Source organism: Falco punctatus (genome assembly GCF_963210335.1).
Source record: "Falco punctatus genome assembly, chromosome: Z".
Lineage (NCBI taxonomy): Eukaryota > Metazoa > Chordata > Aves > Falconiformes > Falconidae > Falco > Falco punctatus.
In genome coordinates this window covers 84096633-84124492 of record NC_137586.1, presented here as the reverse complement: position 1 = coordinate 84124492, position 27860 = coordinate 84096633, and the positions used below count along the sequence as shown (strand labels likewise).

The 27860-nt window shown below is 44.2% G+C and overlaps 1 protein-coding gene across 1 annotated transcript; it reads left to right on the top strand.

Annotated features, from left to right (window-relative positions):
• The first annotated feature begins 1145 nt into the window (after window positions 1–1145).
• Window positions 1146–27860, top strand: CKMT2 (creatine kinase, mitochondrial 2). The gene is made up of 11 exons (XM_080372558.1): window positions 1146–1255; window positions 6261–6334; window positions 9996–10168; window positions 12197–12395; window positions 13606–13701; window positions 14536–14757; window positions 17135–17220; window positions 19684–19807; window positions 23349–23483; window positions 23839–23964; window positions 27631–27860. The coding sequence occupies exons 3-11, from the start codon at window positions 10017–10019 to the stop codon at window positions 27748–27750; spliced, it is 1260 nt and encodes a 419-aa protein (XP_080228684.1). The 5' UTR covers window positions 1146–1255; window positions 6261–6334; window positions 9996–10016; the 3' UTR covers window positions 27751–27860.

Here is a 27860-nt window from a genome sequence, read left to right as displayed (position 1 = left end):
GAAAAGCTGGTTTCTGTTTACTTTGCCAGTTCCTGCACAGGGGTGGATTTGTTATGCTCGTATGTCTGTACTCATGTTACCTCAAGAGATCCTCAGCTGGATTATTTTTTTATTTTTTTCAATCGATACCAGAAGCATGGTGTTGCGTTGATAAAAAGCAGGTGTGGTAGAGAGGGGGTGTTTCAAATACTCGGTAGTCCAGATGCATTGATCTGGAGTGGCTGTTTTGTTTTTAATTACGGTGGGCATGCATGGCTCTCATTAACCCAAACAAGTCATGACATTTTGGGGGAGAGATGCCTGTGTTTTGTGACATTTCAAAAATCTGAGATCTGGGTTTAGGAAATTGCTGTGTAAGGAACTGCTTATTCAAATTGCTATTCAAGCAATAGTCAACGTACAAAGGAACAAGTATTTTAAATACTTGGATTTTCAAAAGCTGCACAGAACTGGCCTCTGTGTTCCTGCCAGCCTTGATAAATGTTCAGATTCAGCGGGAGCAGAGCCACATTGATGAAAATGACTGTTCTCTTTTGCTTTCCGAACCATCCTGTGTTCTTTCTTCCCCCACTTTACCACTATGTAGCGATAGTAATTTTAAATGCGAGGGTTCAGATACTGTTCTTTTTTACATTTCACATTTCTGGACCCCTCTGCCTTACAAAGAGTTAAGACCTGATGTTGTGAATTAAAAGGTAAAGGGAGAACAAGAAGTGCCCACTGTGATCTCAGCTCGTTCCGGGGCCTGTTCCCTGCTCTGACCCATTTCCATCAGGGGTGCGTGCAGCTGGATTTACCCTGCTCTCCACGTCTCCCAGGAGGCGTTCAGGCAGCCGAGGCAATCTGGCACAGAAGCTGCTCTTGACCTTTCTCTTTTTGGCTGGCACTAAATGGGCCCTTGGGGGTGAGTCGGCAGAGTGCACCTTGTTGCAGTTAAGCATCTGGCCAGCCATGTGCTGGCATGAACTCTTTCCCCTGAGAAATATTTGAAAGATGAAGTTGCCATCACCCAACTGCTATGTGCCCCTCTCCAACCACATCCCACTCACATCCTCAAGGGCACCCTTGTGTGAGCAAATGTCACTCACCTAACCCCGTGAAATAGGATTGGCCACGGCAGCAATTATTTTCATTTCCCTCACCTCCTTTTCCCCCTCTCATATTACCTGTGCTCCTGTCAGCACACCAACTCATTGCTCCCTTTACACTCTGGGCACGCTGCAGGCAGCAGGACGTCTCTACCTTCAGCTTCAAGGTCAGTTTAACTACCTATATTGCTTTTCTAGCCCAAACGGTAGCATTTCAAATATGAGGGTTATTAAAAATGAATTCAAAGCACCACAGGATGTGGTGTAATTTGGCTATAATTTATTGATTCACATATTACCTGGTGCAGGAAGAAATGTGTCAGCCCACTGTGCAGCTGCTTCAGATGCTGACCCTTCGGTAACAGTTTAAGTAAGGGGAAGATAAATCCCTTTGCAGATGTGTAACAAGTTCAGTAAGTTTTTTGTGATTTTGATTGTAGCTCTCTGCATTGTGGAGGCGAGGGGTTTGTACTGTAAAATAGCACTGGATTGATTCAGAAGGGCAAGCACTCCCTGCACCTGGGTCGGGCTTCGGCAGGAAAATTTGGGCTCCTGAAGTCTCACCAGGTCAGGTCTGACCAGCCAGACCTTCAGCTGATAGAAATCAAAAATCACGTCGTTACTAAGCTGTAGTTGTCTGATATATGAAGAGTTGCAGTCTTTTCCATGTCTTATCTGTTTGTATGAATCTATTCATAGATCCTTAGTTTGGATTTTTTTTTTTTCCAAATGATTAGATTTTTGTAACCATTCACTGACCTCTGGCATTACAAGGAGAAAGAAACTCATAAGTAGTTGGTTTTCCATAGAGATATTCCATGCTGTGATTAAGGCAGGCACAGTTAGGACAATATCTGCACTGGCATTGCTTCTGCACTCTGGAGACTGTATCTGAAACACAGACTAGCCAAAAAAGTTCGAGTGTTGCTCAAGGTGAACTATGAGAAACCGGATAAAACCACCAATATTGCTTCATGAGATTTAGTGTTTTAATTGATACCTTTATCCTGTGAACCTGTAGTGTGATACAGCAAACCAGGAGCAGTGTAAACTGTTTGCTGGGCATCTAAAAATGGTCTCTCATGCATGTAGTCCCTTATGACATTTATTGCAGATGTTTCTAAGCTGCCAGCAACTTCCATAGATGGGCAGGGAAAATTTTCCACTGGCATCTGTAGGCTTTAGCTCAAGCTAAAGGACTCAGAGGAATTACTTCTCAAATATAAAAGACCAGCCTCCTTCTTCCTCCACTGTGTGAAAGTTCAGCTCACTGCAGCGATGCCATTAGCAAAATGGCTTAACAGTTTAAGATGTGCGTATACGTTGTGTGTGATTATAAGCCCGTGTGAACTTTAGCTATGACTGCCATTCCTCTAAAATGTCACCCAGGATCACATGCTGTAGCAATTAATATCACCCATGACACAGTTCAAATATTTAATCTAGTTCTATTTCTAGAAATGTCATTGTAACCCTTGTACCTTCCTTCCCTCCTTGGCTAAAAGTACGTGTGCTGCCTAGTCCAAGATATAGGATAACCAATACTTGCAATCAAATACTTTAAGAGGAAAATGGAGCTGACAACTTCCTCTTTAAGAGAAGTTCAAGAAAGTAAAGAATTGATAGCAAAAGCATCATTCTTTTTAATATTAAAAAAAATAAAAAATTAAAAAGTAAAGTTCACAATTTCTTTAAAGAGCCAAGAGGTGGATCGTGCGTTGCTGATGCTTCACTTGCCTCTGAAGTTCCCAGGTGGGATGCAGCAGCGTCACATATGTGCAGATTATCTTCATGTGCAATGGGACAAAGCCTAGGCAGTCCAAGCATGGGGGTAGCTGTGAGTCAAATGTCCTGGGGACCCTGTGCAGCCAGTGGCCAGAGCAGCAAGGGAAGTTTTGCTGTGTCAGAGTTTTCTTAAGTCATTGATTTGAAAGAAGGATCTTTTTAGTGGTGGTGAGGGACCTGCTGTACAAAAGCCGTATTTCTTCTGCAGAGAACCTTCACCTTTAATAGAGGCCTTAATCTGGTTGCATCACGAATAAGAGGGAGAACTGGCTTAAGGCCCTGAAATAGGCATTCTCCAATTTTTTTCATCCCAGGGTTCAAAGTGTGGTTATAAACAGCCCCTCCACCTTAAATGATACTTGCCATCCTTTGGGCTTTTCTCAGCCAGCAACAGATTTGCAGTGGACTTTTGTTAAATCTTGCTGCTGGCTTTTGTCTGCACCTTCTGTGCATGGTAGTGGCAGATACATTAAGACACAGTTCTGAAACCAAAATACACTCCTGGCAGGATATTAATGTCCTGAAGGCTGGTTACAGGTAGCTGAGCAGGTCTGGGAGGGGGCAGGGAGCGGAGAAATAGAGGCTATAACCTCTAAGATCATGACCTTTCAGACTCGTTTTGCTGATTCACTGGCCATAACTCATCACGGTGTATGGGAATACTTTGGAAAAGGCAATGCAAACCTGACTCTCGGTTTGTTCTCCCTTTATGGTGCTGACGTGGTGACAGAATGGGAATGAAGAAACCGTGTTTTTGCAGACACTTAATGCTACCTGCTGTACAGCCCTGCGGCTTTTGCTTTAAGTCAGTGTTGCAATTACTCCCTCACAATTAACCACGACAGATATTGATCCTCAAGATGACTTGTAATGAATTAATCAAAGCTGCTCAGTGTAGGAGGGAGCCTGGTGCATGGAGGTTATACAGCAACTGTTTGTGAGCCAGCTGCTCTGTGTGTCTTCTCTCCTGTTCAATAGTACTCTTGCTTTCTCCGAGTGGTAGTGCAAGTACAGAACTAAAAATCCGTGCAGGTTTAGATGCAGCTAATTCTGCTTTACGTGTTACTAAAGTCCAAATCCACATGAAGCTTGAGGTACACTGAAAGAACTTGAAAATCCCGCAATGTTGGTGCGGTTAATAAACGACTTCGCAGCGAAAAAGAATTTAAGTAGAAAACCATAAATGACAATTGGGAGCCATTTAGGAAAACTTTATCAGTACATTCAGAATCCCACAACAGAGGGGGAAACTCCCCTGCTTATTAGGAGGCATTCCAAGTTAAAGGGAAAGTGAAAGTAATAGTAAAAAATTTGTGGGACTGATAGAGACTTCAGTTAACCAGATTCCTGCTATTGCAGACAACCTCATCGCATAATCTTACTTGGGAGTGTATCTATGCCCGCATCAGAAATCGTTCCCTAACTGACACGATCAGGAAGCTCCCCAGGCCATGCTGAGGAGCTTCCTGCCCGTGGTTCAGGGAACTGTGTGACCCCCAGGACGTGACCACAGGATGCACTTCTGGTGAGCCACTGTGGTCCCAAAGGGCTGATATGGTCTCTGAATGCATATGCTATTTAGCAGAGAGAAGTTCTGCTGCTTCCATGCTGAGGACCTGGTACGACCATGAGTGGGACAAAAGGACTTTTCTGGTATCAGGAGGATGCTGAGGATGAAAGAAGATGGGAAGAGTTCAGGGTAGAGCCAGAGAACGATGAATACGTTTGAAAATATGATAAAATACTGATGGAGAGACATCAAAAAGAGCTAGTTATTAAGCAGCTACATGTGGAACAAATAAGGAGTAGAAATTCCTGCAACAAACTGATAAAAGTAGCAACAAAGGCCAATGATTCAAAGTAAAGACAAACAAACAAATGTAGGCCAGAAATAAGATAAGAGCTTTATTTATTTTTTTAACTCAGGTTGGCTAACCCTTGGATCTCCTTCACCTTCTCCAGACCGTACTCTAGAGACAGAAAAACGCCTAATGCAGGTGTTTTCCTTCCAGCACACCTGATCAGCACAGGCAAGGGCTTGATTCCCTTTCAAGGGTTAAAACTGATAATCGCAAAAGCTTTTCTGATCTTGAAAAATTCCCCCTTCCCAGCTGCACTATGGTAGCACTATAGGCATTACTTTCTATCATCATGAGCAAAAAGGAAGACCCTTGGGAAGGTCCTACAAAAAAGAAGTGTGCACTTTCGTTTTTTAGGCTGTGCAGTGGTTAAATTTCTCTGATGGAAGTGAAATTTTTACAGTGGAAGCCTAATGATAGCCTGCAGTGAAACCTGAACCATGACATGATATTTCTGATAAAGTGTTCTTAGAAAAACCTTATGCCTTTAATGACACCTTTGGCTGGGGTAATTACTTTTCTCGGAATCTGCAGAGGTGGTGATAGTGCAAACTTATTGTTAGGGCAGGATGATATTTTCTGTGGGGAAAAAACCAGCTTGACTCTGTTAACGATTTAAGGTCAGATTTGGCAAATAGCTCTGAGGAGAATTTTTTTAGTTTGAGACCATTCCATTCAGACTCTTTCAGAATGGATCTTGTTTTAATGTTTATCTTGAAGCAATGCATTACTTGGAAACCGCGCTATTTTTAGATGGAAAAAAAAAAATGAAAAACAAAACAAACCCATCCTTTTTTCCTGTCAAATAAAGTTTATTCATTATGTACTGTCATTATGGAAAAACTTTTTTTGCTGAACTTGTACACCAGGTTTTTGTGCAAGTCTGTTTGTGCTATTTCGGCTGTATGTGGACTACCGGTAGAAGGCACAACACGGACTCAGTTTCTGCTGCATTATTATAAGCATTGACATTCAGAACTACAGCCCACTCTTGTGGCAAGAGGCTTTTACTGAATCAGGAGTTACATCATTTTGACAAAAAGGATTACAGTCACCTTCCCACAGCAGTCCAGAGGATGTTTGTCTTCTCATAAGAAATTCTTACATGTTCCTGTAGACCCTTTCTTTGCATTGAACAGTCACAAATGATGGTCCCTGCAATGGCAATGCCATGCTGCAGTCAAAAGGTAAGGAGCAGAAGATCATGCCAGCTGTCGTCTCCCAGTTCCTGCAGGCAGCAGCTGCATGATGCTATGATTGATGCCTGTCAGGTCGCCTTCTCAGCAGTCAGTTTTTCTGCAGAAGCAATGGGGTTTAAAAAGCCGAAGCACTTACCAGTAAAGACAGGAACTGAACTTCTGCTTATAGAACTGCAAAGTTTGGGGAAGAAAATATTTGAATGAGGTGTGCTGGGCTTCGATTGTAAGAAGAGATGTGTAGTTATACAGATGGATGTTTGTTTGTTTTTTTTTAAAAGCCTTCTTACTCTGAGGGTTTTTTTTAAATTTTTATTTATTTATTTATTTAGGTAGTTAACCTGTGCAACCTGTGGCATCTCCAGTGTTGGGCGCTTCTTAGAGCTGTTCGAGAAGCATCTGTCAGGTAAAGTAGAGCTTGCCTTTGGGTAAGGGAAACCTTTTCTGTGATCCAACAGCCAAGAATGTTTTGGGGGACAAGGCATGCAGCCACAATAGAAGATAACATTGCCAACAAGAAAAATACTTGTGTTACAGGACTTTACTAAAACTCGAAGAGGAAAACCATTTTATAAGCATAAAATCTGCCTCTGATCAGGTGTCCAAAAGTCAGTCATCCTGTCCCAAAGGTACAGACGCATTTAATGTATAGACCCTGAAAGGCTGAGAAGACTGCCGATGCTGCCTGGACAAGCAGGAGGGAGCAATGAAACTGCCCATGCTGAGAGGGCCTGCTTTAGGTATCAGAGCCTGACATTGCACGTCCAGTCAAAGACAGACATCGGCAAGAGTAAGGAGGGGGTGTCATCCCAAATCTGGGTGCTTCACCCTGCGTGCAACAGCCGACTCACACACAGAGCCCAGATACTTGTTCATCACACCTCTGTGCAGAGCTGGGTGCTCGGTGGTACATCCACAAAGCTAGCCCCTCTCTTAAGGCCCTAAAACAGTTTATACACTTGGAACAACTGTTTACAATTACATTTAGTCACAATTCTCACTGGTTCTTATGAGCCTCGGCTTTACTTAAAGGTACAGTGTTCTTTTTTTTCACCCCCATGTTCTGTGGGAAGGGGGCTTTGTTATTTGGGCGCTCCCTTTGCTCAAGAGTGGATCTTTTGCTATGCTGATTGAGATAGTTCACACATAGTTAAAGTAATTTTCTGTTTAGTACCATTAACCATTTGGGTTTCCAGCTTATCTTGTTGTGCCCCAGCCTGAATCATTCACCGAGTCTGCTCCTTCTGCCAAGGCCATGTCCTGAACCACTTGCAAGGGTTTCTTAACATCCTGGTTTTCCAATTCTTTTGACCCCTTGCTTTCATTATAAGTATTTCTTTAAATTAAATAGTTCTTGTATCAGGGCTACTCATACTCATTCAGCAGAAGTAAGGTACTACATGCCTCTATTTCCCAGATCAGCCGCGGCAACAAAGCCTTCACTGTTACCAAGGAAATATCTGTCCTTCTTCCAACTGGTTCTTTTTGCCCCAGGGTTCATCCATTTCTTTTTCCAGGTGGTCTATTTCTCCTGTTCACAGGCTTTGATTTCTGTTACAAGGGTATACCTCAGACACACAGTGTAGTTCAGCCTGAAAGTCAAGGACGCCCGGCTACCTGCAGACACCCAGGGTACCGTTTGCACACCTACGTCCTGCCCAAGGTTTGCTCTGCTCAGCTGCTCTCAGGATCAGGAGCTCGCTTATCCAACAGCTGTTGCAAGGGCAAAGCAAAGGATACAGGAAGCACTGAATCAACAGCTAAACAACCTTCAGCTCTTAACAGCTTCAGCGAGCAGGGGTTTGTCTCCCAGAGAAATCACAGAGAGCAGCTGCTAGCATCCTCCACCCTCGCAGAGCCCCCATGTGCTTCTCAGCTCCTCCAGAAGAAATTAAGGCAAATGCCTAGCAAGGAGCGCGCTGTGCTTACCTTCCAGTCCCAGACCACAACATCATGCTGATCCAAAGAGGAACCTTCTGGCTGGAAATTTGCTTCTATCCATTGTGCGTCCTTGATCACTGGAAACGGCTCGAAGGCAGAATATGCAGGCAGTCAACCAATAGCTGCTGCCATGAAGGATGGGACTTTCCCCTCACACTGCGTTAGTACAAGGAGCTGGGGTTATGTGAGAACAGCAAACAACAAAGTGCAGCCTTGCCGGCAGATATATGACATGGCTACATATAATGACCTGTCCGAGGCTGTTAGCTTTACGTGTTGGGCTGTGGTACACACCGTGGTCCATAGGTGCACGGCTCTGGTTACTTCCGAAGCATCAAAATTATTATACCCTTGTCCCTCACACTTCTTTCTAAATGCATGCTGCATATTCCTCTAATTTAATCAGTTGTACAGACTAGATTTGTCCCTTAAAGTGACTTAGGATTCAGAAGCTCCAAAAAAATCCAGGCTGGTGGAAATGCTGATGAGTGCCTGGGGTCATTGAATATCTTTGTCTGCCAGGTTATTCTGATACGGTTTCTAGCTCCCGGGACAGGATTTTGACTGCTAGTCAAGTCCTTGCAGTAAAGATGGCATCTGTGGAACTACAAAATACATAGAGCTGCTGTGAAAATACATGAATTGTTTCTAGACACTTTAGTATAACAATAATAGTTCTGTGCAGATTAGTCATAAGCAAATATTTCCATATTGTAGGATGGGGATGCTATACTGTGAAAAGGCACAAGGACCACCTGTTAGATACACAGAAAAGAAAGCAGCACAGAAACCTCCATCACAAACCTCATATCTGGTTTTGATTTACAGTCAAATATTCTCCCACTGTATTTCGGGAGGGAGAAATCCTGTTGCAGTCACCGAGAGCCTGCCCTGCAATTCTCACCTAAATGAATTCATAGGTGGAGGGGAAACACCACCCCGGGAGATAAGACAAGGCTATGGCTGATGATCTGCCTCCTGTCCCAGCCCAGTGTCAGTACACGTTTCGTTATACCCTAGTGCTGTGCAACTGATTCTCGAGGAGCTGGAATAGCTGAGGAAATTGCAATGCACTCCTAATGGGGGCAAAACAATGCCCTCCCTGTATGGTCTCTCCCCACTTCTGTTTTAGGGGAATTCTTTCAGTAAAAAATAGTGACATTTCTCTCAGTCAGTCAGCACCTTTCTCTGAAAGGGAAGTTAGATAATGTATACTAAATTTCAAAGGCATGGAGAAGACAGAGTAACAAACTTCAGGGACAAAATCGTTTAAACAAGATACAGGACATGAAACAAATGATTCTCAACTTGAAACAAATCTGTGTTTCTCATCTCACATATGTGACTAAAGCCTGCTTTGCGACATAAAACTGCAAGCAGATGGGAAGCACTGAGTGAGAAGACACAGATGCAACATTGCATTTGTCTTTAGACAGTAGTGTAAAATTTGAAGAAGTACATGGTTTGGGGCTAACTAACCCAGATGTACATGGAAGTTATTGGAAATTAGAATACGTTGTTCACTGAAAATAAAACCAAATGCTTTGAGGTGGTTAGTTTCACCTCTGAAAGAATGGAAAAGAGATTGCGTAAATAATTAAATTTTTTTACAACTTTGAAAAAATAACTGAAGCAGCATATCCTGGGAAAAAGGTCATGTTTTCTTGCAAATCTTCCATGCCCATTTCCAAAAGATGATTTACCAGACTCCAGTTTTAAGAATAAGCTTCTGTCAATGACACAAGTTGGAATTTGTGTCCTTTATTTAAACAGGGGTTATACCTTCCTGAGGTCAATGGCTGGCAGTACTAGTCAAGTTGTGGTTCTTGGAAGAAAAAATGTGCGTTGCCTTCTTCAGACTTTCACAGAACATGCCATTTTCTTTCATAGACTCAAAGATCTCCTGTACTCCAGACATAATCCCAGTAGAACTAAACAGAAAAAAACACACGTATAGAAATAGTATGTGTAAATACTAATCATTTTCCTGAATACACTCATAAGTGCAAATCAATAATAAAAATAAATTTCTTCTATTACAGGGCTACCATTTAAAATGAGGGTTTACTTGTCATTTGCACTGCATGAGGACATATGGGTTGACGTTGGGCTGTCTTCTCTTCCAGACATTGTATCCTTCCAGAGGAATGGCTAGCACCTTCTGTCGTCTCCTGGCTGGCCGTGCAACCACAGCACTTTTTGCAGCCGCGGGCACAGGGGTGCTAACCACCGGGTACCTCCTCAACCAGCAAAATGTGAAGGCTGCTGTGCAGGAAAAACGGAAACTTTTTCCTCCAAGGTAAGGAGTGCGGGTTAGGCAGTCAGCTGAGCACAGAGCCTGTTAACTGGGCTAGGAGCAATGTTTAACTCTTTGGAGGAAGAAGATCCCTATAAAGCCGCAGAGCTGTCATATGGCCACACCATCTGTGTGTCTGTCCATGGGCGGGGTGACCTGAGAAACAGCACCCTTTATTGATAACCCCATTTTTAGATAGCACCAACAACGTCCTTCAAGACCAGAAGGCAGCGATGTGAGACAGTTTCAACACTCAAAAAAACCCAACCCCACAATATTGCCAACAAGGACAAGCCTAAGAAATGTTTCACATTTTAGGCGAAGCACTACATTAGTCCTTACTTTATCCCATCAGCTGTCAAACGCTTTTCAGCTCAACCTGTCGGACTGGCTGATTGTATGGACTGTACTGTTGGGAAAATATGTTTGTTATGCAACTAGTGAAGAAATCTTCCATATAACTGCTGTACTTGAAATAATCCTAATTCTGCTAAAAACTGGTTGGCTGATGATGAGAAATTAATTATAGACCTTTGTAGATTGACTTTGCTGGCTATACTTGTGTAAAACAATATGCATCAGGTTCTGACAGATCTTTTCTTTTATTCCCCCCCCCCCCCTCCATCCCCAGTAGTAAATATTATCCTAGTTAAAATATATTCTTATAGAAATAACGGAGTTGTGCATAGGTAAGTCGTTATCAGTAAAAGGTAGATGTGGTCCGACTCAGCTGCAAAAATGCCTTGCTAAAACGTAACATCTTTATTTTCCCTAGCTTAGTACACCATGCAACTTTCTGTAAATAATAATGACATCAAAGCAAACTCAGACACTGTAGAAGAACGAGTTTCCCAGCTGACATAGGTCAGACAGTCCCACTGATGTCCGTGAAGCTGTGAGAGCAGCAGGGCTCAGAATTACAGAGAACTTCTTCAGCTAAACTTAATTCCCTTCCTACTTATGTTACCGAAATCTCGGAATGAAGAACTTACCAACACCAATGTGATGCAGATAAGCAGACACTTCTTTATTGACGGCCGGGTGTGTGAGCGAGTCCTCTCACGATCAACGCACACCAAGCTTCAAAATCATACGCCATATATAGAACTTATTCGTCCATATTTATTAAATATTCATCCATAATCATAATATTTCCCGAAATTCATTAACATACCCTCCTCCCAAATCTGATTCTGTGCAGTAAAGGTTAGAAAAGTCTAGAAATGGGTCTGGGGTAGGATTTGGGTAGGTGGTATGTGAGTCGGTGGTCGCGATCTCCCCCTGCCGGAATTACCTTTTACTAAAGTTCACGGTCTCTTGGCAGGTAACTACAAGCTGTTCCAGTCGACTCTCCCCAGTTCCCATTAATTCTACATTCTGACATTTCAATGCATTCTCCCAGTCTACCTGTAAATACTGTATCCAATTATCTTCAGTCATCTTGAATCTTAAGTCTATTATCTACGTTCTAATCATTCCTACTAGGTGATTCTGACCTATGCTTTTGGCCTTGCTGCAGGGCTGTACAGAGGATTTCATAGCAGCTTTTGCTGTGCAACTACTAGTTTCATTAAAATATATTTCTTATTCCTCTATATTTCTATTAAAATGATTTTATAAAATCAAACAAAGTTAATTAGTTCCAACTTATTAGCAGATCTGTAACATTTAAACAAAACAACATTAGAGCTCTTTTATTTTTGAATAAAAGCGTCTCAGAAGAGATTTAGTGGGCCTTAGTACACTTTCAGAGCTCGCTGGGATCCATTTTCCTGATGGTCCCAAACAGCAGAAAGCTGCAATTGCCTGTCAGTGCGGTGGACCACCGCTGCGTAACGTGGGGCACTTTCAGTGAGCTGAATCTTCCTCCCTTCCCAAAATTCAATGCAACATATCACCCGGGAACTAATTATACTTTTAAGCCGTGCTGTGTACTCTGTACCTCACGATCCCTTTCATAGCTTCATAAACTGTCACGGATTACTTTTCAAAGTTGCCACATTAATTGTTTGGGATTCTTCTTCTCTTCAGTGCAGACTACCCTGATCTCCGCAAACATAACAACTGCATGGCTGAGTGCCTCACACCAGCCATTTACTCCCGGCTAAGGGACAAGGTGACCCCCAACGGCTACACCCTGGACCAGTGTATCCAAACCGGGGTTGACAACCCTGGCCACCCTTTCATTAAAACTGTGGGCATGGTTGCAGGTGATGAAGAATCCTATGAGGTAAGACATTTCCACAATACTGTCATATCTGGTTCGGTTTTCATAGTATTGTAGACAAGAGCTTATCAGACGAAGACAGATTCCCAGTAGGGTATGTCTTCCTAAGATAAATTGTATCCCAAGGAATACATAAGGGGCAGGCCACGTGCATAAAGATGGTGGTTTCCCTACTCTTCCACATTAGGAAATGTATGAACACGAGGCGTTACTACAGATGCCCGCTCTGCTGCAACTGAAGTGAATAAAATAGACCTGCCTGGGAGCAGCTGCTACCTGGCTCCAGCAGCTGCCCTCCTTCCTATGACTAAACTCAGTTTATGGTAAAACCATGCAACCCTGATACACACAAAGGTCATGTGGAAATTTCATTGTGGAACAGCAGAGGCAGAAGTGAAACAAAAATGTGTTCTGCGAAGTGCCAGATATCATTAAGCGATGGTTTTTGGATCATGACGAAAACCGAAGACAGACAGCATCAGCACGGACAGGGTTATTTAACTCTGGAATAAGGAGAAGGGGTAAAGAAAAGAAAATCCTTCTTTTTATTGACCTCTGCGGTCTGCTTCCTTCAGTCTACCTACAACAGTACCTATTATTATACAGTCTCCTAACAGCATCCCAAACACTGGGATGCTGAGGATGGACTGGGACATCTGGCATTCTGGACTACCAGCTCCTGTGGTTCAGCTTACTTACTTAGATGTGCCACTGCCACTGCTCCTCATCTGCACGAAGGTGTGCTTGTGATCAGTGTTGACACACCTGAGCCAAGTGGGTCTAACAAAGACTAGTATCCCACGGCAGTGAAGACATAGGGTATTTCTGCGTGACATTCCTGCATGACCTAAACCCAAGAGGTAAGCTGCTGTGGGACTCAGTGTGTGTTCTGGTTGGTAATACCTCCTGAAACCTAATCTGGTTGCCTTGCCACCACGTCCAGTACCTGTCTGTGGTAACTAGAGTAAACTTGTCACCTAAGTAAGGTGCAATTGCACCTTCTTTCTGTTGTGAAGACAAGCAACCGCTACAGAGCACTGCCTAGGTCAAAAGCGGCCCCTCCTTTCATATGTACCCCATCTGCGTTTGCAAAGCTCCCTTCACATCCGTCACCCAGGAGCCTGTGCCAAGGGAGCTTTTTTGTGGCTGAAGCTTGTGCACTGAAGCATTCTATGATGCTGCAGACTCTTTCTAGATTCTCTTGACTCCGTAGGTGTTTGCTGACATTTTTGACCCTGTCATTAAAGCAAGACATAATGGCTATGATCCACGGACAATGAAGCATCACACGGACCTGGATGCATCCAAGGTAGGACTGACATAAAACAATGAGACAATAAAGACTCAGGGCTGCTGCTTACAGTGATGATATTGTATGCAATAGCAATATCAATACAATAGCAATACAATATCAATATCAATACAATACAATACATATGATACTATATCATATACATACAATGATATTGTATGCAATATGCGAAAAACTTTTCTTTTTCATGATCCAACTCCAAAGATGCTAATTTTAGGGTTAAGGAAAGTGGGATGCCACTCATGGCCCTATCAGGAAGACAGCTGCATCGCTGCCTTGTTCCTGGCAGGGGGACCAGTCCCGAGTGTACTGAGCATTTGGGCCACAGTCTCACTTGGCACCATGGGTCTGTTCACGAGCTTACAGATAACCATGTGTCTAAGGGTTGGAATGAAAGCAGGAGTTGTCTCCAATACACCCACATACATGTGATCAAACGTTACCTGCTGCTTAATATTTCCTTCATAGTTCAGCTACACTGTGGTTTAGCATCTTTTGGGGCTTTCATCTTTTGAAGGATCTTCCTTACCTGGCCCCCTGCCCCATATTGATGTTTCCAAAAGCCATGCATCTTCCTTCATATTTCATGACCGTGAAACACTAACTCTGCCACATTCATTCAGTCCAAGAAACACGCTGTTCCTATAAAAACTCTTGGCATCTGAAACTCCGAGGGGCTCTTGGTATTCCAAGTATACGTGATCTCATGGAGAGGTCATCGTGCCTGAGCAGGACGATGCCTGTCTTTTTGTACGGTGGGATTTGGGTTTTTTGATGGTGTGCTACAAGACAGGGAGATGTGTGTGAACGAATAAATCACTCTTCCTTCAGATCACCCATGGTCAGTTCGATGAGCGCTACGTCCTCTCATCACGGGTGCGGACCGGCCGCAGCATCCGGGGCCTCAGCCTTCCTCCTGCCTGCACCAGGGCAGAGCGAAGAGAGGTAGAGAATGTCGTGGTCACCGCACTCGCTGGGCTGAAAGGAGACCTCTCTGGCAAGTACTACAGCTTGACCAGTATGTCCGAGATGGATCAGCAGCAGCTTATTGATGTAAGTATAGCCCAGTGCTGGCATCACCTTCGTTTACTCTCATTTATCTTAATCTTCATCTTTCTTTGGGTTCCACGCTTTCTTTCCTGTGTAGCTGAGCAGGATAATCGCAGCATTAACACAGCAGTTAATGGCCTGCCAATATTTTTAATGTAATGGAAAATCATCCAGGGTCTGTATTTTGCCAAAGTACATAACTGTGCAGGTCTGAAATGTGGAGTTATATTCCAGATAGCAAGGTCTGTGTCAAATCAAATATACCTGGCTGCTGCCACATCTCTGGACAAATAATGAAAATTTTTTTTTTGCTCATTCCCTTGAGCAAAGCTTGATATTTTCTAGATTAACGACTATTCTAACTAAACACACTACACTGAGATAAGCATTCCCTATTATCTGTGTTCTAGACTGCTGGGGTGGGGGGCTTTGGCTGTGATTTCTTCATGTCAAAACTACACTAATACTAATTTCCCCAAAATGTCTGTAGCCGATCGCACCCAGGTGACCTTTTTCCAGTCCTGTAACTATGTTTAAGGACTTGAAGGATCAGGCCCATAACAAGAGTTTTCATAGTCATACAGATGGAAACACAAGGATTTTCATCATGGATTTTTTCGCAGCATGTGACATGTCAAACAGACCTTGAATGTGCATTTTAAATATCCAAAGGAATGGCTGTACCCTGTTAGCTTTATTCATGGCATATTAATCCATAACATCAATCAAAAGGGAGCTGATGAAGTAACCTAACTATTTATAGCCCTGGAACTAGGTGTCACAGTCTGGATTAACCAGGAGTTAAGAATTTATGTAAGGTCAGTAACTTTTTTAATTGAATGTCCTTGGTAATGTGTTTATTGATAAGATGTTGATGACCTATTTTAGGTTTTATTTCCTTGCCTTTTTCAGCAGGAGAGAGCTCCTCAGAAATCAAAGGTCAAAACAGGAGTGTGGAGAATATAATTCCTTCATGGTTTAAGGCCAAATCCTTTGAGAAGTGGAATAGGCTTCACCAGTTCACAAGCATTTTGCCTTGTTTTGTTTGGTTTTATGGTAATTCAAACTTACAGAAATCAGGGCATTGAATGTTGTCACCGCTTCCATCTTTCACTTGTACCATTGCTTACATCCTCCAGTACTTTAGGATCTTGAACCTCTGGTATCAGGCATTCTGCAGCTTTAATAAGCACTATTCGATCTCGGTGAGGCCAAATCAGTGCTAGCTGAATGGCATTCAGCACAGAGGGCATTTGGTATTTTGCAGAACCGGGGCATATGCACGTAAGGTAAACTAATGGTGCTCACCTGTTTTCTGACAAAAAGTGTCATACTTTTCTTTCAAGTAAAAGTGTCTAGTGGAGTAAGCTGAGGAAGGAAGTGTTGTGTCCCTGTGATGAGCAAAGAGAACTCTATACCTCTTCTTTCTGCATGATTGGGGTTCTGGCTGCATCGTGTCCATCAGAGGGTATTCAAAGATGAAAAACTAGAATTCTCCACTAAAGGAAAAAAAGAAATAAAGCATATCAAATTGTCTACCATGTCATATTTATTCTGGATAGCTTGTCTCACTATTCTCATTTAAAGTCTGGATTAAAAAAAAAAACACCACACACACACAAACCCCTCCACACAGCATTTGATATGGCAGTGTTTGAGGAATTAAGAACTAATAAATTGTCAGCATACACATGAAAATCAAATGGTTATTTGCTTTGGGGAAAAAAATCGTCTCAGTTAAAAAAAAAATCTAAATGATCTGGAATGTGGCAAGTTGGTGGCACAGCAAGTGCTACATTTATTAAATCAGAAATAGCATCTCTGTTAAGGAACAGAACAAGTCTATGATTCCAAAAGGTCAAACTCAGCACTGATTTAATTCCTACCTTGACTTCATGCTCAGAATAAACTGCTAAATCTCTGTGCTGGAGAAACAGCTTTTCAGAACTAGCATTTTTTCTTTTTTTCCCAGTCTTTAAGAATTCATTGCCTTCTCCTACCCTACAGAAATACGTCTGAATGTAGAAAATATCTCTAGTGTTAGCAGTCAGGTCCCTCCCGAGTACCCATTGGTGTGTGTATGTGATACTAGGTCCCCAATTCCTATTCCTCCCTACATTTGAAAAATGTTTTTGGCAAAACACAGTCATATTACCGGTGCCACTGAGAATCTGTAAGGCTCAAGAAAATCACCTGGGTAAAGTGATTTTAGTTTTCAGAAGAAGGAACCAGATTTCACAAGCTGTACTGTGTGATTTACTTGTACATTGATTGTCTTCACATAAAATGTATTAGACAGTTTATACTGCTTCCTTGAATAAACCTGAATTTTGTTCTCTTTTCTCTCTCTCTCTCCCTTTGGCCCCATTTCGGTGTCCAGGATCATTTTCTCTTTGATAAGCCAGTGTCCCCCTTGCTAACATGCGCTGGGATGGCACGTGACTGGCCAGATGCCAGAGGAATCTGGTATGTTGTGTGACATGCAGAAGCTTGTGTCGTGTTTTAACGATTGTGTTACAAACCTCCTTGCTTGTCCTAACCTCGCAGCCATTCTGTCCCTATACTCACAGCATGTTGAGTTTGCTTTGAAGAAAAAGATTGTTTCCTTGCTTAATTTAAAAACAACACCCCAAATCCAGTAATGAACAACAGAATGGGTAAGACCTTTACATTCAAGAAACCATCATCACTATCATTCACACAACACAGCATCACAGGCGTGGCTCCTTCCTTAGGTTTTTAGCTCCGTTTTTTCTTTTCCTAGATAAATGTTTGATTTGGGAAAGAGCCCATGAGTCACCATGCAGTGGGCAGAGCTGAGGTTACAAAAGCAGCTCTAGCACCAGATGGTAGCCACGCTGTCAGCTAGGAACCATCGGCCGGCCGTACAGCTGCAGGACATTGCATTGCTAATTCATGTCCCCCTCCTCACTGTCAAGAGGCAGAGTGTTCCCAGAGCTGAAAGTAACACTTTCTTTCAAAATGAATTGGGCTAAAAGGAGATACAGAAGTTGGATTTCCTATTTTGTTCTAGGTCTGTTTCTACTTTTACAACACACTTGCCCAAATGTGGTAATTTCTGTGGAAAGAAAGGGATAACAGCTCTGAGATCAGTGCACACACCTGCTAGCAGAGGATGGGGGCAGCTGTACAGTGCATAGCATCTGCATCCATCCTGGTATACTTCCAGGTGTTACCAGATGCTTCAGTTCTGAATACTTAGGCTAAAATCATTCTAAGGAACCACCTAGACTTTCTCCTTGCCCTAGGCAAGCTCAGCATTTTCAGAGAGGATGGATTTTATGTGGAAAAAAACTCCAGGTGTTCTCCAAGCAATGTCTGACAATACTGGCTCATGTTCAGAAGCATAGCCAGTATTACTGCCAGGGGATAATGCCATTTCTGTCGGGGAGCAGGCACTGTGAAAACTGATGACCTGCTGGAAATCCGTGAGGATTTTTTTTTATTTCACCAAGCTTCAGATTAGTTCCCTAGTCCCCACCTAAATCTGAGGAAGAGGAGAAGCTGAGGCTTCCCATTCATTGTGTCTACAAACAAAGAGGAGAAGTACCAGCAATATGATTACTATCCAGGGATCTGATTAAAACAGACCCGGTTTTTGGCTTGACATATGATATCAGGCAGACTGGAAAAGAATTAGCACAACTGGAAAGTATTTCAGTAAGCCACAATTGGAAAATCTGCCTTTATTTGCAAGAAACTGTTGTCAGAAAGAGTACACATTCTGGAAATTATTTTCCTTATAATGATTGCAATCCTGTCCTTGTTACAGGCTGCAGAACTGTTCCCACTGACCTCACCAGTAGCAATGGCACAGTTTAAATGCACTCAGCATGGCCTCCCTCCACGTTCCTTAAAACAATGGGAAGACCTTGTTAATTAAAGGGGGAGCTGAGTCAGGCCAACCCCAGACTATTTGGAAACCCCCTCCCTTGAACATTTGTACGGTACTGAAGAGGTAACCAGAGCTCGGGTGAACATAATGTCAGGGCATAGGATGTTTACACCTGCTCAGCGCTACACTGGCAACCTCCAAGTGCCAAAAACAGGAGGCGCAGTAAAAGATCAGCTGAAAGCCAGGCAGGCTCTCAGTGAACTCAAACTTTCAAATGTAATGTGTTTCAAACCTGGTAATATTCCACTGTTTGTACAAATGAGTCCAATCCCATCGATCACCTTCTATGTGCTATAGAAAGGTTGTAGTAGAAGACAGAAAGTGGAGAAAAAGGCAGCAAAAATGGCCTCAGCTTTGACCTAGCACTTAATAAACCTAGCCACAAGTGATCCGTTTGAAGCAAGGGTGAGTATCTTCAGGCATTTTTATCTTGACTGACAAGCCAGCATCAGTAACGCACTGTCCAGAAGCAACGTGCAGCTGCTGTCCTCGGACATGTAACTTGACTGATGTGGCAATGCAGTGCTACGAAGCAACAGAGAGCACTGGGATTTGGTTTAGGGGAGAATACAATTACATACGGACATACTGCTTGGCCCCCCGTAGCCTGTAAATGTCAGGTTCTTTTACTAGGTGCATAACCAAAACCATCCCTTGTGACAAAGGATGCAGAGCTTGGTTTCCCCCTTTGCTGCACCTTCCAGCTGTGCTCATGCTAGAGGACAACACATCTTTCCTCACTTAGTACTGTGGCAGCATGATGTGGTCAGAAAAACTGCTCTTCTCACTGTGCTCGAGAAACCCATATAATGCGTATAATACCATTGGCATGGGGGAACCAGCTGTGAAAGCACCTCAAATCCCTAACTCCACGGAACAATGTTATTTTGCCATGCTTAGCCTCTCCACAGCCCTGGAAGATTGTGATAAAACTAAGGATACTGAGAATTCTTTTTCAAGGCTTGTCTTTTTGAAGATTTTTTTTTTTCTTTTTTTTTCCCCCTCTCAACCAGGCATAACCATGACAAGACATTTCTCATCTGGATTAATGAGGAGGACCACACCAGGGTGATCTCCATGGAGAAGGGTGGCAACATGAAGCGGGTGTTTGAAAGATTTTGCCGTGGTTTAAAAGAGGTAGTATCTCCATGAGTTTATTATTCCTGTTTGTTTGTTGTTGGGCTGTTGTCAGCAGTGCTCACTGTGGTTCATACTGAATTGACATCTCCAGGAGCAACAAAATGAAGTAACACCAGTCCACATAGCAACCCACACTAACGCAGTTAAAAGAAGGAAACGTGGGCAAATTGCTAGCTGAGTTGTAGAGAAAAATAAATAAAATGTCTTTGTAGCTTTTTCATTAAAATATTAAGCACAGGCTGACTAAAGATATGTCCCTTTTTGCCATTTTGTGCCTGTGGGCTGTGGGAATTCAGAAATCAAGCATTTAATTTGAATTGCTTGATTTGCTTGAATGAAGAATTTATTTGGCCCAGACTCATGAATCTCATCCCTGATGCTGGGAGCAGAGTGGGCGCTGCTGAGGCTGTGCACAGGACTCAGGGCTTAGGGCACCTTCGCTCACTGCCACTTCTAGGGAGATACGGGATTTTGTGATTAAAATACTAAGAACTGACAGCCAGAGTTCCAGGATTTTATTCCAGTCTAGCTATTCACAAAGATATGGAAACCTTCATGAGACGGTGTGGGGGTTAGAACGGTGTTGTCTGGACAGTCCAGGTATGACTCGGGCTGGCTCTGGGCCCAGTGCGGCCCTGTGTACTGCTCTGGTATAGAAAAAACTGCTTTAACATAGACTGTGTCCCACAGGCAATGTCACAGAATCACAGAACGGTTTGGGCTGGAGGGGACCTTTAAAGACCACCAAGTTCCAAGCCCCTGCCCCGGGCAGGGCCCCCCCCTCCCCATCCCAGGCTGCCCCCAGCCCCGTCCAGCCTGGCCTTGAGCCCCCCCAGGGACGGGGCACCCACAGCTGCTCCGGGCAGCCTGGGCCATCTCACCACCCTCGCCGTACAGAATTCCTTCCCAATATCGAATCTAAACCCACCCTCCTCCAGTCCCAAACCGTCGCCCCTCGTCCTGTCACTACAGGCCCCGGTAAAACATCTCTCCCCACCTTTCTCGTAAGCCCCCTTTATGGGTCAGGAGCCCACAAGAAGGTCTCCCCGGAGCCTTCTCTTCCCCAGGCTGGACAAGCCCAGCCCTCTCAGCCTGTCCTGACGGGAGAGGTGCTCCAGCCCCCTGACCATCTTCGTGGCCCGGCTCTGGACCCGCTCCAGCAGGTCCGTGTCTGTCCTGTGCCGAGGGCGCCGGGGCTGGACGCAGCGCTGCCGGGGGGTCTCACCACAGCGGAGCAGAGGGGCAGAGCCCCCTCCCTCGCCTGCTGGCCAGGCTGTGGGTGGCGCAGAGCCCGGGGTACAGCCGGCTCTCTGGGCTGCGAGCCACGTTGCTGGGTCATGCTGAGCTTGCCCACCAGCGCCCACAAGTCCTTCTCCTCAGGGCTGCTCTCAATCCGCTGTGCGCCCAGCCCGTGTTTGTGCTTGGGATTGCCCCGACCCACGTGCAGGACCTGGCACTCGGCCTGGTTGAACCTCACCAGGTCCGCACAGGCCCAGCTCTCCAGCCTGCCCAGCTCCCTCGGGACAGCATCCCCTCCCTCCAGCCTGTCGACCACCACCAGGCAGCTTGGTGGTGTCAGCAAACCTGCTGAGGGTGCGCTCGATCCCACTGCGAGTGTCACCCACAGAGATGTTAAAACAGTGCTGGTCCCAGTACTGACCCCTGAGGTACACCACTCACCACTGGTCTCCACTTGGACATCAAGCCACTGGTTGCAACTCTTCAAGTGCAACCATTCAGCCAAGTCCTCGTCCACCTGTCAAATCCATGTGTCTCCAATTTAGAGGCAAGGATGTCATGTGGGACAGTGTCAAACACTTTGCGTAAGTCCTGGTGCAGCCTTTGATATAACCTAACAAGGTGCAGTGGAAGAGGTGATGTGGCCAGCACTATTCTCCACTACTCTTGTCCGCATCATTCCTGGATGGATTGCCATAGTACAGGAAAGCCTAGAAGTTAAGCTAGGGAAGGTTGAAATGGGCTTGAAACTGTCTCCAAGACTCTGTATTTCTCCTCATTGGGATCCTTGGCACACTTACTTCATCTGAACGGTGGGGGAACAGCACTTATCTCCATCACACACATTTCTCTTCCTGGGTATGGAGATGCGTATTGGGCCAGCTTTGGACCACTTGTTTTATTCAAGTCACCTCGGCAAAACAGCTTCTCTGGCTTTCTAGAGACATCCCTGTCTCAGAAAATCCCCAGCAAGTGTAGAGCTAATATAGCTGTGCACCCCTTCCGTGTCACCTCACAGCCCTCAGCTGAAAAAAAACCAAGGCCAAGCAGGGACAGCAGGGAACTACAATCTGTTGATTGTGGAAGCAGAGAAAGTTCAGAGTATCCATAGGGAAGTTTGAGTATGTGGTGGGTTTGGGAGCACAGCATAACAAAAGTACTTAATGTATAGTTCTTTGGCACTGTGGTGGTTAACTGGGACCTGTTAGGCTTCCCAGGTATACCCATATACCATGACCCCGATGACATGGCTTGCAGATGCTGTCCCCAGCTTTGCCTCTGCTCCTGCGCTTAGCTCACATTCAACAGAGGGGGACCTGGGGACCTGGCCACGGGAAGCAGCCAGACAGCTTGGGGAACTGCAACCAGGGCGGGTGTCTGAGGCAGGACATCAGTTTCCCACCATCAGTTCTGCTGTCCTCACACACTACAGAAATGATGTTAGGAGAGTCCTTTACTCTCTATCCTTCTGCAGAATGGAAGTATTCACCTATATTAGCAGATTTGTAGAGGTCTTATGATTATGAGCTAGTTTATCTGTCTGATACTGCTCCGGAGGAGAACTGAATTGAGGCTGTATTTGGATCACAGAAGTAAGTCCACTAAGTGTATGTGTGAACAGAGTACCATTCTATTCAAAGGTCGATAGGCCCTTGTGATTTTTCTGCGGATAATTATTTCACTCCTTTCTAATCCGATCAGAGATCTACTAATGAAAATCATAATATACAAGCTATGTTGTCTCCTTAAAACGGAAGCGTGGCTGTTAATACTAGGCATTTAGAAGTCAGGTGTCCTCCTCCAAGAGTCATGGCATCGCCTTGAAAACTACTCAAAACACAGCTTCAGCTCTTGTTGTTTGCTTCATAGCACTTGAGTCCTTCAGGCTTGCGGGTTGCAAATTTGTTCCAAAAATGCCAAGGTTAGAAACGCATGACAAAAGCCATAATTCTTATGTGAAGATCTGGCTTCATAGGCTAAGGCTGAACCAAACCACCATGACAGGGAGCTTTGTGATAAAGTGACAAAGAGTCTGCAAGCTAGTGATCATGAGAAAATGATGAAGAAATCCTTGTAATATGCACTGGGGATCTTGGTACTTGATAAGTGCAAACATTTGCACCAGATCTAACCCAGACTGTACTCAGGTATAAATTTATGCAACTTTGCTGGTGTTAGTGAAGTTCATCAACATAGATCCATGGTGAAAAAAATCTCAGCTATAAGCAGACATCTTAAAATACGACATTTGTATGCTGCCTTTTCCTTTTTGCTTTCTGGCTTTTTTTCCCCGTCATAGGTAGAAAGATTAATTAAAGAACGGGGCTGGGAGTTCATGTGGAATGAGCGTCTCGGCTATGTCCTGACCTGTCCTTCCAACCTGGGAACTGGTTTACGTGCCGGAGTCCATGTTAAGCTGCCCAGGCTTAGCAAGGTACATAAGTCATTTAAAAGACAAGTAACATAAGTCAGCTCTTATAATTTATAAAGGAACAAATGAGAAATGACAGCTTACAGTGGCTGCACTAGCATGCTGTGTAACAAGGTCCCAGGGATAAAGCACAACTAAGTGAGCACACTTTCATTCTGCAAATTATTGTATTTGTTATGGAAATTAATTGATTCAACAGACAGCCTCCAAGATAGGCTGTAATCCAAAGACTGAGAAAACTGTCCTGCTCTGCCTGTCTTTCTGGAGATGCTATTAAGTCATGGTTAATAGCATTGCAACAATTCAGCACAATACGCAGGATAAAGACCAGCAAGCTCAAGCCTGTTTCTTCTGATAGGACCCCAGGTTTCCAAAAATCCTGGAGAACCTGCGTCTGCAAAAGCGTGGCACTGGTGGAGTGGACACTGCAGCTGTAGCAGATGTGTATGATATCTCCAACCTGGACCGCATGGGTCGTTCAGAGGTAACCTGTTCCTTTTTGGTTTTTTTGCTTTCTTAGCTCAGATCTGTATTGATATGAGACAGTTACCCTTTGGCTGGGTTCACTCTGCTGACCTCAGTAGAGCCATGGCAGTTTTTACTCCTGATGACTTTGGTCCAATGGAAATGTTTAGTCAAAGACAAATTATCAACCTGCATGAAGTGCTTGACAAATATTCCTCTTATGGCCATGAAGAAAACCAACCATGAGCAAGTTCCATAAATGTGGATTGCTTGCACCGCGAGCTGAGGGTCTTCGCTGAGAGCATGCAGGTGCTGGAGAGGTTTGGCTTTGGTAACAGACATCCCTCTCAGGATGATGTTTCTCAGCATCACAGCACAAACTCTTGGACTGGCCTGCCTGCTGGAGTGCCCAGCTACGAGACTGGGTCTGGCAGTCTCTGCAGTGCTGGACGTGAGATGTTTGTAAGTTGTACTGTGGGCAGGGAGCTAGCTACTACACAGAGGGTGATACCTGCTGTACCTGCTGCAAAATGCTGGGGAAAGAAGCAGGGATCAAGTCCTAACCCACCCATGGAATCAGGCACAGAAAGCAAGACTGGTTTAGGGTGTCGTGTTCCTTTTAGTATGGTCATGCACTTTCACTCCAAAGTAACCGGGGAGGAGGTGTTGGTACCGTCTTCACATGTCCTATGTGGCACTGAACAGAGGACGTGGGAAAGCTAGGTTTAAATCTGGACAAAGATTTAATCGTCAGCTCTGAGCCCTCCCAGTTGGGCTGTAGGCTATGATGAGACGGGTTTGTCTCAGGCATTTTCTTTGAAGCTATCTCAGTTTGAATGAGCATTTGTTGTGCCAGAGAGTGGAAATGACCCTACAGCCTGGTGGTGCTGCACTCTCCTGGGAGAGTCAGGTTGCAGACTTCATTCCAATTTCATATTTAAAAGTATGAAAACATATTAAAGCAGAACAGGTCCTAAGAGCAAATCTACTGGAGCATGGAGGAGCAATAGCTGTGTCAAAGAGTCGCAGCCTCCTTCCACCGGCCTTCTCAATTCCTGAGCCAAACCCTTACTCCAGGTCATGGGCTGCACGTCTGTGGCACTGCTACAGCTTCCCTCTCCTCACCAACACCAGGGCTGTGTTCACCCTTGCCACGTCAAACAATTACGAGACAAAAAATTACATTTAGACCCTTTATGTCCAGTGATTCAAGCACTCTGCCAGTAGATAGGGAACATTGGTTCAAACCTTCTGCCAAACATGTCTTTCACCCCCCAGGTGAGTGCTATAGTCAGCTATAGTCCGCCGGGCAGGCCCTGGTGGGACGGATGTCTCCTGAGGACACTTTTTCTCCACTAGCACTGTAATACGTGATTTGTGCTCACATGCCACCTGCTTGTGCATGTCAGGTTTTGAAGGGCTGCCTGCTTGCCCAGGAGCAGAATTTTAATTACCCTGGGATTTTGCTGCCCCAAGTTCAAACTTGATTGCAAAGAAAAGCATGCTGCCAAGGTGTATTTATCCAGAACAGCACAGCACTGAGAAGCTCTGGCAGCTCAGATACGAATGTGGTTTGGTCCTGGTGTTGCAGCCCAACACCTGAGTTCAGCCTGACTCTGGGTAGGTTTTCGTAACACAAATATAAAGCTCAGATAATGCACCTGGGTTACAACTAGATTCAATCGGGTCCACAGCCAGCCAGCTGGCTTCCCTTCCTCACTTACCTTGGGTTTTCTGCCACTGGGACAAAACCAAGTCAGGTTTTCCATGCTTTCTTATTCAGACATGCCCTTGGATGTCTTCAAAGCCAAGGGGCATATGGACAGGGGTTTGGAAATTTTATATTTTGGAGTTTGATGTAGGCAGCTAAGTTTCTTTGGATCTAGATCAAAATAAGTAAGAGTGAAAAACTATTAAGCCGTATTATTCACAAGAGTATGTCACAAAGACATCTACTAATACCTGAAGCATCATCATGTGTGCTTTATGCTAACACTAATAATACAAAAGGATTACAGGGCATGATTAATTAGTATGAGTTCTGCTGACAGATGGCCTAAGCCTACAAATTTTTGCTTATATGAAGGCTTCCACTGAAGTCAGCGATGCCTCATGCAGCAAGGATTCAAAGGATTAACCCAATAGATAAGATCCAATCCTTATCTTGAAGATTTTTGAAATCTAAATAAGACAAGACAAACTCAAGGGGATAGAAATGTTTTATTATAAGACATATTTTTTTTCAGTACGTAATAAAATAAATTCCATTATGTGGTAAATGTGTTTGCAGAACTGAATTATGTTCCCAAAGGTGCAAGATAAAGTTGTTTGTATTTTTGCTTTGTTTCATTTACTGGTCAATGAAAACTTAATATGAAATTCCTTTTCTCCTGGAGGCTGCAAATTCAGATCTCTGATTTCCCAACACAGCTAGCCTGTAAAAAGCAATAAAATAAACAGCTAAGCCACTGAAATGCTTTATAGTAAAAACAAATCCCTTGAAAATGAGCAACTGTCACAATAAAGGGACAATGGGATTTAGTCTTTGCATTTGGTTTTAACAAGCCAGTCATTGAAGGTTGCTAATAAACAGTTTCACGAAGATTAAGAAAAATCAGTGCTATAGCTTGCTGGCTAACAATGCCACGGGCCTGTGGTCCTTGCATGTCACCACCTGTGGAGAAAGTCTCTTGGGGACATGGCACCTTGTAATCTTCAGCAACTTTGAAAAAGGTTACAAAGACACCACAACCCTCTGCCATATGGAATTGGAAATTTTGGTGCTGCTCTGAGCCTGGAGCTCATCCCACCCCCACCAGTGTAAACCAACAGCTGAAAACAGCAAGTGATGAATGACGTAGAGACAGATTGAGTTGAGTGCCTCTGCCTCAGAGATGTGGGTCCGGGGCTTGGCTAAACCACCTCAGCAGAGCTAGCATGCTAGCAGAATGAGCAGGATGTCTTTCCCCGCTGACGAATCATCACAGCAGTGTTCATGGTCATCTGCAGGGGAACACATGGTCTTGACCCATGTCTGTGAAGAAGAACAAGACTGGTTTGACAAGCTTTCTCAGGCAGTCTTACTGGCTGTGGCCAAACGGGTAGTCTTACCACCCTCCCAGTCCCAGCCCTGATAAGGACTCCAACCCCATGTCTCCAGCAGGACTCAGGGACAGTATGAATCAAGGCACTGAGCCCCTGTCTCCCTCTCCTTGCGCCTCTCCTTCACCCTTGGATGCTGACTGTGGGGATCACAATGCACACGCACCCCTGGCTATGTCAGGCATTACTTCTCAGCAAGCATCTGGGGGAGATCCTGCACCCTCACGATGGTCACATTTGAAATAGGTCTCTCAACTCAGGCCCAAACATTTTTTTTTGTTTTCTTTGTTCCTATAGGAGTACAAGTAGAGGCAGAATTTGATGGAAATAACTTAAGGGGCTTATTTGAAAAATTTTGTTGCTAGCAATCCAAACTCAGGGCAAACAGGAGAAAGGAATTACTATGGGTTTCCACTTGACCAACGTGACCCACATTCCCTGTGCCACAGGGTGTGCGATCTCTGTTCTGTGACCCTCCTTCAGCTTTACCTGCTGTTGTTGCAGTATGAGCCAGTTTTCCCTTCCTCTATTCCCAGCATTAGCTGAAGCTTTTATTCCTGTTATTATCTTCTTGTTGTTGTAGGTGGAGCTAGTCCAGATCGTCATTGACGGGGTCAATTATCTAGTTGACTGTGAGAAGAAACTGGAAAGAGGACAAGACATCAAAGTGCCACCACCGTTGCCTCAGTTTGGCAGAAAGTGATCTTGCTGATGATGGTGGCAACTGATGGTAAATACAGCTGCCATTCTGACAGAAAGGCACCTCTGTACATCTCTGTATAAATACCTTGTGTAATAAAACACTACCCAATA